The sequence below is a fragment of the Cebus imitator genome, unplaced genomic scaffold (genome assembly GCF_001604975.1).
Source record: "Cebus imitator isolate Cc_AM_T3 unplaced genomic scaffold, Cebus_imitator-1.0 Scaffold41, whole genome shotgun sequence".
Taxonomy (NCBI): Eukaryota; Metazoa; Chordata; class Mammalia; order Primates; family Cebidae; genus Cebus; species Cebus imitator.
The window spans coordinates 3,920,748-3,936,753 of NW_016107356.1; the positions used below are offsets into that span (position 1 = coordinate 3,920,748).

Here is a 16,006-nt window from a genome sequence, read left to right on the forward strand (position 1 = left end):
GGAAGAGGAATGGTTTTAGAGGAGAAATTAAGCATTTTGGTTATTTTGAGCATTCTAGTAGATTTCCAAATTGGGATGTTAAGGAGACAGGGATGACTGGAGCTCAGAGGAAGGATCAGTCAGCTCCAGGGCAGTTTGGATATGGAGAGGATATCTTAGGGGGAAGCTTAGCTATAAGGAACAGATGGTGTAGACCCAGACCTTGGTGTGATGTGACATTTAAAGGCCAGGCAAAAGGGAAGAAGCCAGAAACCAAACTAACAAAAGTGAAATGGCAGAAAGTTGTAGTCCTACTTCCAAGAAAAAGTGATCCCCTTCCAAGAAGGAGAGAGTGCTCCATTGTTTGAGCTGCTTTTGAGAGATTGAGTACGAATATGGCAAAACAGTCGTGATTAGATTTCATATGATGAGCTTGTCAGTGACCTTGACAAGCAGTTTCAGTAGAGTGATATAGTCAAAAGCCTGATTGGAGGCTTGGAAGAGGGGAAAGAATTCCAAGAATGAAGACTTAGTACAGTAAGAGGTGATGGCAGCCATAATACAGTTTCTGGTAGATATATTTATTTAGAAAGTTATTAATTCAGAAAAGGTAGTCAGTTGTCAAAAGGATGATAGTCTTTTTGCAGTGGCGTTTTAAAGCACAGTAGGCCAGGCACGGTGGCTCACACCTATAATCACTGCATTTTGGGAGACTGAGGCTGGAGAATTGCTTGAGGCTTCTAATTCAAGACCAGCCTGGGCAACATAGTGAGATCCTATTTCCTATTTTTTTTTAATGTAGATAGATAAATAGATAAGAAATTTTTCCATTTCTGTAAAATGGAAAAATTATTATGTAAGAGAAGATTTTAACAAATTTGGAAGCTTAAAAGGTCTTTTTTACTAGTCTGGTGATTAAACAGTATTTTTTAAATTGTTGTCTTTTTCCTCAGTGTCTTGTTGAGGTTAGCTTCCTTTTAGGTTAGGAGTCTGCAGCACAGCAGGGGTAAGTATCTTGAAGGTTAACTGGTTGTACAGTATGCTCTGTCAAGCCTTTTGAAAGTCTGAATAATAGCTCATGAAAACTTTTTAGTTTGTTTCTGTCTGTTCTTAGTTGTTGCTTGAGTAATTTGACATTCTTATGTAAACAAAAACCATGATTTGGGGTATAATTCAATATAGTTATCAAAAGAAAAAAAGCAAAAAATTTTTTGAAAGAAAAACACATTAAAAATATAGTTATCGAATAATCTAGAAAATTTTGGAATTCTAAAACTGACAAGGTCAACCTGATACATATTGCTATGTGTAGATATGTAAAGTAAATCAGATTCCAAATGAGATATGTGGTAATGTGCTTGATAGTATGTATGTGAACTGTAAACCCACACATCTAGATGACTATGATTAATAAACTTTTACTCAATAAAGCCCAAGTTAGATTTTTTCCCCTTCTCTGTTGGATTTTCAGTGTCTTATAAACATTGTTTTTAAAAATGAAAGTAGTCTGATTTTCTTACTGTATAAGTAATAGATGCTAATTGTAAGTCAACAATGCAAAAAGACTTAAGTAAAAATTACTATTAGTTCTGTCACCCAGGGATGACCACTGTACTCAACAACACTATTTTTAATAATTTTTTTTGAGATGGAGTCTTGCTGTGTCTTCCATGCTGGAGTGCAGTGGTGCAATCTCAGCTCACTGCAACATCTGCTTCCTGGGTTCAAGCAATTATCCTGCCTCAGTCTTCCCAGTAGCTGGGATTACAGGCACATGCCACCACACCTGGCTAATTTCTGTATTTTTAGTAGAGATGAGGTTTCACCATGTTGGCCAGGCTGGTCTCAAACTCCTAACCTGGTGATCCACCTGCCTCTACCCCACAAAGTGCTGGGATTACAGGTGTGAGCCACCGCTCCTGGCTCTATTTTTTAGATCTTATAAAGGTAATACATATTCTTAGTTAAAAAAGAAATACAAACAGAACAGAATTGAGTACATTTGTAAGAGTGCAGGAGGAAGAGGGAAGAATTTGGGTATCTGGTACACTTGAGAATAGAAAAACCCCAAAATAGCTAACAGGTATTGCAAGAAATTTCAACTAACCAGTCTGAGAGCAGCAATAGAAATGGGAAAAGGTTATGCTCTCTGCAGTACTGAGTGAGTACAAAGGACCTGAGAGATTTGGAGCAGTCCAACCCTTATGAACTCTCAAAACTGGCCCAACAAACCTTCCTTTTGAGACATGGCTTCGTACTCAGGAGAAATGACTGGGAGTGGAATCAGAATTGAGCAGTAGAGGGACATGGATACAAAGGAAAGAAAAGGTCCAGGAAAAAGTAGGGGAGGAGGACGGAGACTGGAATTCCTGGGAAGCAAGGCTCACATAAGAATGAGCAACAGAAAATATCAAGCAAGGTCAAATCCACTGCAGAAAGTGTCAAGCAATGTCAAACAACACGAAGTTATTATTAGAAAAAAGGAGAATAAAGGGAGTAACACCCCTGTGGACAGTAAAAGCAACCAGCAAATCACTACTTTAAAACCAGCTCAAAGAGAACAAGAAAATGGTACAAGACTTGAATCAGAATTTTTAAGTCTCAGAAATAAGGTGACAGAAAGAATGAGAAATAAAAGAAAAATTCATTCGACAAATGAGAATGCAACTAGAAGCAACACAAGGGATACTAACTGAAGAAAAATAGAAGTTAAAAAGAGGAAAGAATTTTAAATTAAAAGGAAATTAGGCCAGGCACAGTGGTTCATACCTGTAATCCCAGCACTTTGGGAGGCTGAGGTGGGTGGATCACCTGAGGTCAGGAGTTCAAGACCAGCCTGGCCAACGTGGTGAAACTCCATCTCTACTAAAGTTACAAAAACTAGCTGGGCATGGTGGCAGGCGCCTGTAATCCCAGCTACTCGAGAGGCTGAGGCAGGAGAATTGCTTGAACCTGGGAGGCAGGGGTTGCAGTGAGCCAAGATCGCACCACTGCACTCTAGCCTGGGTGATAGAGTGAGACTCTGTTTCCAAAACAAATAAATAAATAAAAGGAAATGAAAAAGATATAAAAAGAATTTGAGAAACAGTAACACATATTTAAGATAAAGAAGATTGAATTATGGGCAGTAGGAGTCCCTGTGGAAGAAAGCTAGACCAAGGGAATACAGCAAATGATAAAAATGAATTCAAGACAACTTTCTTAAAATAAGAGATTCTCAACTATATTTAAAAGGATATCATGTGGCCAAGAATATCAATCTGAAAAGTCCAACACTAAGATATATTCCAGTTAAAGGAAGAAGTATTTAGGCATGTAGAAAAAGAAAGCATACGACTTACAAGGGGGAGAATTAGATTATCTTCAGATTTTTCGACAGCAGTGCTTTCTGCTAGAAGAAAATGGAGTAACATATTTAGAATTTTCAGGGAAAGAATAAGCCAAGGATTTTATGTCCAGAAAAACTGACTTTCAAGTAGAAAAAACAGACAAACTGTTATCAATTTATAAGGACTCAAGGTATATTAACATAAGTTTTCCCAAGGAATCTATTAGAGAATGTGCTTCAGACAGCCAGAGGTAGGTCAGCATAAGGTCTGGTGGTGAGCACTAAATACATAGTTAGCTGTAGACCTAAAACTGAGTGAAGGCTGAGGAAGAGAGAGTATTGGACGTAATTCCCATGCACTGACAACATGGATACAATAAAAGTTTAAGAGGGACAGGACTGCATGCAAAATAAAATGATTTAATGCTTTCAGAAATTAGTATTAGTAATGTTATTCTGAAACTGTTGTCTGAGATATATGATATAAACAAATGAGTAATTATGGAATAGTCTAATTCTGTCGTTTTCTATATCTTTGAAAAATCTGTATTCTTGCTGTGAAAGAAAGGAGATACAAATTTAATAGTATCAAATGTAAAGAAAAAGCTGTATAGACTGGGATTTGAATTTTCAAATCAAAAGTGTTAATATGAACTTAGAAGGCCTCTGTCACCACACCCCCATTCTCTTTATCTATCTGTTCATGTGTTTGTCTCCTGGTTCTGTTCACTGAAAAAACTAGAAACAATCATCTGCATTGAGCATCCTTAGCGCCCAGACTGCGAACTCGAAATATCGTTCCTCACTAAAATAAATCAGAGTTTCCTGGAGAAATGACTGAATCCAGGTCTAGATATGAAACGTGCCTGAAGAGCTTGAAGGGCTCATCTTGTAATACTGGTCAGCAAGGAAGCTATCAAAGAATAGTAGGAAGATATCAGAAATTCTCAGAAGCCAACCCAAAGAGACTTGATTGGCCAAAGAGAGGACAGTTTGAATTTTAAGAATGATAATGTGCCATGAATTAAAACTCAATAAATGTTTATAAATTTATGACTCCACAAGATATGTATTTAACAAGAGTAACTTACCTTAGGAAGATCTTAATAAACCAGTTCATTATCTTGAAAACAGGCTCAGGGAAAGAATCAAGCCTCTATTATGCCTTTCCTATATGGGCTGTACAAGTGAATAGCCACTAGTATATCCTCATTAGAAGCACCTCTTTATAAAAGTATTGCAGCTAGTAAATGACAAAGACATGGTAGAATTAGAACATTACTATTTTCAGCTCCCCATAAATGAATAAATATAGGCATTAAGCATCAGTGACTGCCAAGATCACAAAAAGACAGCTACATTTTGTGTGCTTCCTGTAGTCTTGCCAAAGAGACCCAACCTCAGCCTGATCCAGTGTTTGGATGTAGCTGCCTATTTGCAGGAAATACAGAAAATAGAGGGAAATGTTGAATGCAGTCAGCAACATCCAGACTGGGAAACTCCACAGGTCACATGACCTGTATCTTTCAACAGAAAAGGAAATGAAAAGGATGGAGAGGGGCCTATAGATTAAAGGAAACCTCAAAGACATTTTTCAGCAGTGAGATTTCCAACCATGCCTGCGTTGAGCAAATTCTTCCCTCAAGGGCAGCTATAAGACAGGACAGAATTGACAGAATAACCATTTCAGTGCTCTGGAAATTAACCAAAGGTATATAACATCTGAGAATCATTTATGCTTGAAAAGCTGCTGAGCTTCACATATGAACAGTATGAGCAGCACAAGTCTGTGGCATTCTTTCCTCGGCATTTTTCTATCCCCCAGCACTTCAGCTTGGCAACATGGAGGGGCAGGTTGTAAATACTAGCAGTCTTACTACTTTGATTGAAGGGGACTTACTTGCTTTGAGAGTGGGAAGTCATGCCTGTGCCCAGCAACTTTGTCAATGGAAATGACAATTTTGGCCACAGAGGAGTAGGTAGGACCAACAACTCTATTAGCCTGAACTTGTGTGGTCATGGCATCAGCAAGTATATTCTTGGCTGAGGCTGTGCACATGTGCCACTCAGACCAGGGTGGGCCCAAATCATCTGCAAACTCCTGATTAGCTTTTCAGACTGCGTGCATGAAGAGAGAATATGCAGAAAGGCCCTATGAAATGTAAAAGTTTGGGCAGGCTTTAAAATGGTCTGAACTTTGAATGCATTTTTGTGCTGACAGATTGGCAGAGAAAGGAAGCCTGACTGACTTGAGGTGTTTGAGCACAATTTCCTTCCCGTCATTGGCTGATTGCTGTGCTGCAAAGATGCAGGTGCAATCCCTAAAAAGCCAGGCTTAAAAATAAAAAAGAAATTTTTAAAAGCACAACTGAGCAGTTCCATCAGGGGCTGTACAACATAGGAAGATAGATTTTTCCAATTTAGCCTTGCAAGTTACTAAATAAAGATAGAAACAACAACCTTCATGGGGAAAATCAGAGCCAGAGTAGCTACAATATATTATCTGAATGTCCATTTTCACCTAAATTTGAGACATTAAAAAAAAATTACAGGGAAGTATTGCCTCACCTTCAAGAAAAGAGGCAGTCAAGAGAAACTATCTCTGATCCAGCTGTTGGATTCATTTAGCAGACAAAGTCTTCAAAGCAGCAATTATGTTCAAAGAACTGAAGAACTAAAGGAAAGCATGAAAATGAATCAACAGACACTCTCCAAAAAACAATAGAAATAACAAAAAGAGGAAAACTGAAATTCTAGAAAAGTATAATAACTGACTTGAAAAGTTCAAAGCTAAGGCTGGGCACAGGGGCATGCTTGTAATTACAGCTTTTTGGAAGGCTGAGGTGGGCGGATCACCTGAGGTTAGGAGTTGGAGATCAGCCTAGCCAACATGGCGAAACCCCATCTCTACTAAAAATACAAAAATTAGCTGGGCCTGTAATCCCAGCTACTCAGGAGGCTGAGACAAGAGAATCGCTTGAACCTAGGAGGTAGAGGCTGCAGTGAGCCAAGATCACACCACTGCACTCCAGCCTGGGCGTCAGAGCGAGGTCTCATCTCAAAACAAAAACAAAGGCCAGGTGCGGTGACTCACGCCTGTAATTCCAGCACTTTGGGAGGCCAAGGTGGGCAGATCACCTGAGTTCAGAAGTTTGAGACCAGTCTGACCAACATGGAGAAACCTCATCTCTACTAAAAATACAAAATACATAGTGGCTGATGCCTGTAATACTAGCTACTTGGGAGGATGAGGCAAGAGAATCACTTAAACCCAAGAGACAGAGGTTGCAGTGAGCCAAGATTGTGCCATTGCACTCCAGACTGGGCAACAAAAGCAAAACTCCATCTCAAAAATAAATAAATAAAATAAAACCCATAAAGTTCAATAACTAAAGTGAAAAATGTACCATAGGGTCTCAATAGCAGATTCAAAATAGTAGAAGACAGAGTCAGTGAAGCTGAAGATCAATCAATAGAAATTATTCAATCTAAAGAACATAGAACATAAAGATTGAAAAAAAAAAATAACAAAGTTTCAGAGACTTGTGGAACAAGACCAAGTTTACCAATATGCATGTCATGGGAGTCTTAGAAGGACGATCACGAGAGAAAGGTACAGAAAAAATATTTGAAGAATAAAAGCCAAATACTTACCACATTTGGTGAAAAGCAGTAGTCCACACAGTCTAAAGCTCAGCACACCTCAAGTAGGGTAAATACAGAGAGACCTACACCCAGACACATAAACTACAAAAGCTGAACATGGAGAGAAAACCTTGGAAGCAGTAAGAGAAAAGCAACTCATCATGGATAGAGGGGCATGGATACTAATAACAGCAGACTTGTAATTGAAAACAATGGAGGGCAGAAGGCAGTGGAATATTCAAAATGTTGCAAGAAAAAAAAGTCAACCCAAAATTCTATATTCAGCAAAACTATCAGTTAAAAATGAAGGTGAAATAATGACCCTTTCAAATAAAGACTGAGAAATTGGCCGGGCATGGTGGCTCACGCCTGTAATCCCAGTACATTGGGAGGCCGAGGCGGGTGGATCACGAGGTCAAGAGATCGAGACCATCCTGGTCAACATGGTGAAACCCTGTCTCTACTAAAAATACAAAAAATCAGCTGGGCATGGTGGTGCATGCCTGTAATCCCAGCTACTCAGGAGGCTGAGGCAGGAGAATTGCCTGAACCCAGGAGGCGGAGGTTGCGGTGAGCCGAGATTGTGCCATTGCACTCCAGCCTGGGTAACAAGAGTGAAACTCCATCTCAAAAAAAAATAAAAATAAAAAGACTGAGAAATTTATTGCTAGTAGACCTACCTTAGAAGAAATACTAAAGGAAGATGTTCAGGATGAAATGAAATTACAAAAGGTGGTAACTTTAATGTATGGAAAGAAATGAAGAGCATCAAAAGTGGCATACAAGTAGATTAATTAAAAAGACCATGTGAATCTATTTTTCTTCTTTTCTCTCAAGTCTAAAAGGCATAAGATTGTATAAAGTAATAACTATTGAGCTTATAACATAAGATGATATTGTGTGTGACAGTACTAGCACAGAAGAGGAAAAAGAAAATTGAGCTATATTTGTGTAAAGTTTCTATATTCTGCCATTAGAAGTTGATTATGATAAATTAATTGGGAGATTTTAATCCCTGCAACAACCACATAGAATATTACTTTTGGATGGATACAGTGGCTCACCCCTGTAATCCCAGCACTGTGGGAGGTTTGAGGTCAAGAATTTGAGACCAGACTGAGTAACATAGCAAGACCCTGTCTCTAAAAAAATAAAAATTAGCTGGGTGTGGTAGTGCATGTTTGTAGTACCAACTACCTGGGAGGCTGAGGCAAAGAATCCCTTGAGCTCAGGAGTTGAAGTTTACAGTGAGCTATGATCACGTGACTGTTCTCCAGCCTGGGTGAGAGTGAGGCATTATCTGTAATGATAAAAGAAAAAAAAAGAAATGTTTTAATTACCATTATGTAGTAATAATTAGTTTTTTCAATTACCTTTCTCAGGTTGAAAAGAAAATTACTTTTAAAAAAAATAGTAAAAGGTGTGGTGACTCAGCACCTGTAATTCCAGCATTTTGGGAAGCTGAGGCAGGATGATCACTTGAGCCTAGAAGTTCGAGACCAGACCTGGCAACATAGCAAGACCTCATCTCTACCAAATATATATATGTAAAAGCTGGATGTAGGGATACATATCTGTGGTCCTAGCAGCTTGGGAGGAGGCTGAGCTGGGATGATCGCTTCAGCCCAGAAGGTGAAGGTGATTGTGCCATTTCACTCTAGCCTGGGCAACAGAGTGAGATCCTGTCTCAAACAAAAATATTTTAAAAAAATAGTAGGGGGCATTTAAATAACTAAAATTTATTTACTCAACGTGAAAGAAGGTATTAAAGTTGGGACAGAGAAATAAAAGAGAAAGGAAGGTTTTTACCTTTTTTTTTTTGAGACAGGGGTATCACTGTGTTGCCCAGGCTAGAGTACCTGTTGCCCAGGCTGGAGTACTTGTCCAGGCTGGTGTGATTGTGGCTCACTTTAGTCTCAACCTCTTGGGCATAAATGACCCTTCCACCTCAGTCTTCCATGTAGCTAGGACTACAGGTGTGTACCACCATGCCTGGCTAATTTTTAAAAGTTTCTGTAGAGGTGGAATTTTGCTATGTTACCCAGTCTGGTCTTGGACGCCTGCCCTCAAGAGATCCTCCTGCCTTGGCCTTCCGAAGTAGTGAGATTACAGACATAAGCCACTGTGCCCACCTGGAAACATTTATTTTTGTTTTATCATTTCTTCTTTATTGGCTAGAATATTTTTATATAAAGATGCTTCCAGGGCCAGGCATGGTAGCTCATGCCTGTAATCCCAGTACTTTGGGAGGCCAGGGAGAGTGGATTAACTGAGGTCAGGAGTTCAAGACCAGCCTGGCCAATATGGTGAAACCCTTCTCTACTAAAAATATAAAAATAGTCAGGCATGGTGGCAGGCATCTGTAATCCCAGTTACTTGGGAGGCTGAGGCTGGAGAGTCACTTGAACCCGGGAGGTGGAGAGTACAGTGAGCCAAGATCACGCCACTGCACTCTAGCCTGGGTCACAGAGCGAGACTCCATCTCAAAAACAAAAACAACAACAAAAAAAGAAAATAAGTAAGTAAACAAATAAAGTTGCTTTCCCCGTCAAACATCTGGTTACCCTGAGGTATAGTAAATATAGGAAAGGCAGATTGCAGTTTGATTTTTCTACATTTTATTTACTAGTTTTCCAAGTAGTAGTAAATTGATTGCCTTAGCATCCTCCTTTTTTGACCAGTTAGGGTTTTGGTTTTTGGGGGGTTTTCTTGGAGAAGGAGTCTTGTTCTGTAGCCCAGGCTGGAGTACAGTGGCGTGATCTTGGCTCACTGCAACCTCCTCCTCCTCCTAGATTCAAGTGATTCTCCTGCCTCAGCCTCCAGAGTAGCTGGGATTATAGGCATGCGCCACCACACGTGGCTACTTTTTAAAATTTTTTAGTAGAGACAGGGTTTCACCATGCTAGCCAGTATGTTCTCGAACTCCTGACCTTGTGATCTGCCCGCCTTGGCCTCCCAAAGTGCTGGGATTACAGGTGTGAGCCACTGCGCCAGGCAGGATTTTGTTTATTTTTAAATATCATTTTGAACTCATGGATTTAATTACATTTGACCCTTTAAGTCCACCGCAGTTATTATTCTTTTTGATTCTCATCTTGTTTGATCTGTCTTCAGGTTGAGTCTTGAGTCCTTTTGATGTGATCCTTGACATAATTTTTGTTACTCTTTAAAATGACTAATTTGAAGCCTTAATCTTAATTGGAATACATTACAGCTGGAAAGTGCTTTTCTTCTGTAAGCAGTACTGGGTTAATTATTATTGAATGTTGAAATGTGATTGGATGTGAACTGTGTTGGGCTTTTTTTTCTTCATAGGTATGGGAGGTATTGCCAGCATGCCACCGCTTACAGCTGTTGCTCCAGTGCCAATGGGATCCATTCCAGTTGTTGGAATGTCTCCACCCCTAGTATCTTCTGTTCCTACAGCAGCTGTGCCCCCGCTGGCTAACGGGGCTCCCCCTGTTATACAACCTCTGCCTGCATTTGCTCATCCTGGTATGTGACCTGCTGAAACTATAGGCTGAATTTTTACTACTTGTATTTTGCTGTTCATTATTAAAATCTTTTCCCTTCATTTTCTGGTTATATTTAAATGATACTTTAGTCCAGAGGAAAATATCTTTATTTTTTTCACTTAATTTCACATTTTTTTTCACTGTTTTAAATGGAATATGCTAGTGTGGAGAGAGTCAAAGAGAATTACAGATTTTTGGGTACCACTGTGGACAAAGGTGAGCTCAGCAGTGAAAGCCACAAATGTAATTTCCTTTCAAGGGCTGAGAAGAGCTATTGAAGTTGAACTGTATTTGAAAATATTTTCTATTTTTATGTATCAGTTACTACTTTTCTTTGTCCACTATGAATTGCTAATAAGCAAGCCAATCCCCTAGGAATAGAATTATGTTGGGGGTGGTGGGAAAGAATAAAAAAGAACACTTCATACTATTTCTTGGTATTACATCCTTGCTTAATTGAAGGAAAGGATTTAAGAGTTTCTGGTTTAATTCATTTCACTTTGAGACTTCATTTAGTCTTTTTTCCTTTAGTTAAAATAAAGCATAAAACTGTCGATGTAGATAGCCTTGGTCTAACATCTTAATTCATTTAATATGGAAAGTATTATTTTTAAAGTACTTTGACTACATCTAAGTAAATTCAGTATTGACGACATGGGTTTTAGCATCATACTTGAAACATTTCCATATGTCAGGATATATCTTTAAGTTATGGCCAAAGAAACTAAATACACCTTCTTTTTAAATTTTTCTTGTCACTTGTAGTTCATCTTGCATTTATGGCCATGACTATAGACATCATGGTAGCCCAGAAAGTGTATGCAGTTGTTTTTCCAGGGTATCAGCAAATCCACACTCTTGAGTCTTCTATTCTTTTGTGGCTAATGGCGAATGTTGCAAGCCATTTGCCATCAGGCAAGGGTGGGGGAATGTGGCTAAGGCATAGACGGGTTTTTTTCTGATACACAACTAACCAACCCCAGTGAGAATCAGACATAAAAGCTGACCTTCCCTACCATCACATATTTTCTGGCCAAGACTACAGTTTGTGACTTCTGGGCTCTTACATCTGGAACTAATACTTTAGCTCCTTCACTGCAGTTAAGAAAATGCCACTTTATATATTTAAGCTGTTACCTCTTTAACTATTGGAACAGGTCCTATAAAATGTGATGCTAAATGTTTAATAAAGAATAAAATTTTATGGAAACCAGCGTTACAATGTAGTAAGATGATTTTTCAGTAGAACAAGTAAATCTGGAAACCTTTTTGTCAGGAGGACAGAGATTATGGAGGGAAAGGCTCGTTTTCCGTCTAGACTGGCAAGAAAGGGGGAGTTATTTCTGCTTCAGATTTGTTGACCGTGCATTTTAATTTTTGTAAATTGGGGACAGTTTCTTTGTAGTATTAAAACTACTCAACATTTATTTTTACAGCAGCCACATTGCCAAAGAGTTCTTCCTTTAGTAGATCTGGTCCAGGGTCACAACTAAACACTAAATTACAAAAGGCACAGTCATTTGACGTGGCCAGGTAAGTTTGCCTCTTTTTAAATGGGAGGTTTGGTTAAGTCCATTACCTGATTAAATAATAAATTTAACCATGAATCATCTATATTATTTTTGTTGTTGTTATCTTCTTTTTTGTAGGCTTTTGTAGAGTGCTAGTAATAATTTTCTTAATTTCTGGATAGTGTCACTAGCTTTTATCATTAATTTGTTGCGGAGATGAGAGAAATCAAGGACATAACATTTCCTTAACGGCTTTATGTATTTTTTTTTTTTAAAGAGTATAACAAATGGATAGTAATAAAATGTTTAAAAACGGTAAAATAAAATTGTAAATGTAAGGGAAAAAAAGCAAATGAACTATTTTATATATTTATGATTTACAAGTTTATACGTAACATTTTTATATGAAGATTGGAGTCATAGTTGGCCTTATTTTTAATTCTTTATCAGATAATCCTATGAAGTTTATATGGATAATTAGTAAAATCCTATTAAAGACCATTTATTATGAAATAAATTATCCAGATCGTGGACAATTCACATTAATCAAATGCGTGGCTCAATTTTATTAAAATTGACATGACCTTATTGCTTATATTTTGGCCAACCTTTGTTTCAATGATTACCTTTCATATTTTTATTTTATTTTACTCCTATTTTTTGGCCTTGCATACTGCTATACTAAAAGGAGAAATTAAGTCTCATTTAAGCCATCTCAAAACTTTTAGGCCAGGCATGTTGGCTCATGCCTATAATGCCAGTACTTTGACAGGTCAAGGAAGGAGGACAGCTGGAGCCCATGAGTTTGAGACCTGCCTGGGCAGCATAGGGAGACCTTGTCTATACAAAAATTTAGAAATGAATAGGCCGGGTGCGGTGGCTCACACCTGTAATCCCAGCATTTTGGGAGGCTGAGGCGGGCGGATCACGAGGTCAAGAGATGAGAACCATCCTGGCCAACATGGTGAAACCCCATCTCTACTAAAAAATACAAAAATTAGCTGGATGTGGTGGCGTGCGCCTGTAGTCCCAAATACTCGGGAGGCTGAGGCAGGAGAATTGCTTGAACCCGGGAGGCGGAGGTTGCAGTGAGCTGAGATCATGCCACTGCACTCCAGCCTGGAGCCTAGCAAGGCTCTGTCTCAAAAAAAAAAAAAAATTAAAAATGAGATGGGAGGATGGCTAAAGCCAGGGAGATCGAGGGTGCAGTAAGCTGTGATCAGGCCACTGTACTCTTGCCTGAGTGACTGAGCAAGATCCTGACCCTGCCTTTAAAAAAAGTTTTTGGAATTTATCTTTTCTTGCGTCAATCCTCTCATTAGAAATTGTTAAGTGAATCAAGTCATTTCCCCATTTTCCTTCTTTTTTTTTGAGAGATGGAGTCTTCCCCTGTCACCCAGGCTGGAATGCAGTGGCATGATCTCGGCTCACTGCAACCTCTGCCTCCTGGGTTCCAGCAGTTCTCCTGCCTCAGCCTCCTGAGTAGCTGGGATTACAGGTGCCCGCCACCACATCTGGCTCATTTTTGTATTTTTAGTAGAGATGGGATTTAACCATATTGGTCAGGCTGGTCTTGAACTCCTGACCTTGGCCTACCTTGGCCTCTCAAAGTGCTGGGATTACAGTTGTAAGCTACCACGCCTGGCCCATTTTTCCACTTTCAAGAGAAGAGCATGTTGAATATAATTTAGTGATTAATTTATTAGCTTTTAGAAATGATTTAAAGAAAATCCATGCCAAAAGCTTTATATACATTAACTCATTCTTCCCCATGAGATGATTCTGTTACTCTCTGATACAGATGAGGGACAAGCTCAGAAACATTATATAACTCGCCCAACAGAACATAACTCATAAGTGACAGAGCTGAGTCAAACTGAGTTATGTCTGATTTTAAGGCGTATGTTCTTAACTATGCAAGTTTTCTTTTAAAATCTTAATTTAATTGTAGGATACAGGTATTTATTTGTCTTCCATTTAATTGAGATTTTACTCCTAAGGTGCTTGAATATGTATTGGACATCTACTTTCTCGGCACGTCAGTAATCCTGTTCAGCCCTACAACTACCTGTGCAGTAGATAGTGTCTCAAAATCATGCTTGAGGAAGCATGGCCAGAGAAGCTCTAGTCCTCACCCATAGTTTATAGCTTAGTGTATGGTGGACCTGAGATTTAAACCTGTATCATCTTACACTAAGTTCCTTTTTAAAAAAAATTTCTCCCATACCATGTTCTAGTTTTGAGTTTACTATGACTCTGCAGAAGAGATTTTGAAATCTTGCCTTACTGATCTGTGAAATTAGAATGAATAGACAGTCAGTATTAGCAAACGTTAGTGCTAGTAAAACAACTGTTTTTTTTTTTTTTTTTATGTTAGTAGTCACCTTTTTAATAATGTATATTTCTAGCCAACTTTTGCAATGCAGTATTGAACTTTTGGGTGCATCATAATGAGTTTTTAGTCTATTTAAATTCTCAGGAATTCGGCAGAAAACTCTGATGTGATAACTGATGTGATAAGTGTAATCTGGAACAACTTCTGTGTGTAACGCCCAACATTCCTGTCATGTAGGAGTTAGATAGTTAGCTTCTTGACAAATAGGCAGGAGTTGGAATCAGCAAAAATGCTAGTTAGTTTAACATGAGAGAATTGGTGCAGAAGTACTCACAGCAAAATAGATCATGGTAAGTGTTTTTTTTATTAAGAAATTCATAAAAATTGAAAAAAGGTGAATTTATCTAAGTACTTCTTGTTTGGGAGCTATTTCCTATTCTTGAACTGTATATAATAGGTTTAAGTGCCTACATAACACAGCTAAGTAAGATTTTGCTTTTACATGTTTGAAATAGATATTTTTGTAGAAATGAAAGGAAATTGCAAATGGAGCATTAGTTGTAATCTGTCCTGGAAGGGAAATTCCATTTTTACTATCAGCTCAGCCATTCTATTTAACTTAGAGGTCGGAGGCTTAACAAGCCATTGGTACCAACGTGATATTTGTGTGGACAGTGGCATCTGAGGAACTAATCACTAAGGAAGTATAGACCCAGACTAACTAGTGGCAGGTGTATCCTTGGGCCAGGTCGGGATTGCAGCACATTGGCAAGGAGAGATCAGTACTGGATTGTAGTCTAGAAAGTGAAGCTCTGTCCATTACCACTCTGCTTATGTGTCATAACCCTGGAAATGTTCTGCTCTCTCTCTCTGGGAAAGTGTCCAGTGGGTCAGAATTTAAACAGAATGGAGTAATTTCACTTCGTTAAGAAATGGGTCCTGTATATTCATGTATAGAAAGTTCAACATTTTTAGAGAATTAGTACCTTTAAGGACAGTTACTGGTTTACTTTTAGCATTGCTTTTTAACCAAAAATGAAGTATTTAGAAATTAGAATAGCCTGGATATGATCATATTGCCTCAGTTACAAGAGGTTTTTCATACTTTAATAGAACTTTTAAATTATTAAATTTTGTATACAACTTGAAACAGCCATTTGGTCTATTGTGTTTATCCATGATTCTGGAAAAATAATTACCTATTTTGAGAGAAATGTTCATGATCTTAAAAATGGGAAATACTCATGGCAAAAAAAAAAATCAGAAATAATGATAATAAAATGTTAAAGTTAGATATGGTTATCTAGATAAGTTCTTAGTTTACTGTCTTTAGGAAACTTTACGAGACTACTCCTTATGGATAGTCCTCTTTCTCTCCTTTTTCTTTTCCCCACAGTGTCCCTCCAGTGGCAGAATGGGCTGTTCCTCAGTCATCAAGACTGAAATACAGGCAGTTATTCAATAGTCATGACAAAACTATGAGTGGACACTTAACAGGTATTTACAAATAAAAATTTGTGAAATATGATCTTTGTTTTCAATGCAAACTGTTTCTAGATATTGGGTCATGGATATTTTCCAAATGTTTATATGCTTATTTCTTAGCAGTGTTTTCATTGTCTGTTACCTTGTGTCCTTATCCGCTGATAAATCCTTACATAGTTATATCATTTTCTCATGCCCCATTGCTTCG

General features: G+C 38.3%; 1 protein-coding gene across 8 annotated transcripts in view; it reads left to right on the top strand.

Moving 5' to 3' along the window:
• Window positions 1-16,006, top strand: part of ITSN1 (intersectin 1) — a 243,004-nt gene that overhangs the window by 84,075 nt on the left and 142,923 nt on the right. For all 8 annotated transcript variants that reach the window (XM_017526161.2, XM_017526162.2, XM_017526163.2 and 5 more), the window contains exons 6-8: window positions 10,268-10,447; window positions 11,904-12,000; window positions 15,710-15,810. In XM_017526161.2, the coding sequence (XP_017381650.1) occupies window positions 10,268-10,447; window positions 11,904-12,000; window positions 15,710-15,810 (378 nt within the window). The remainder of the gene's footprint in view (window positions 1-10,267; window positions 10,448-11,903; window positions 12,001-15,709; window positions 15,811-16,006) is intronic.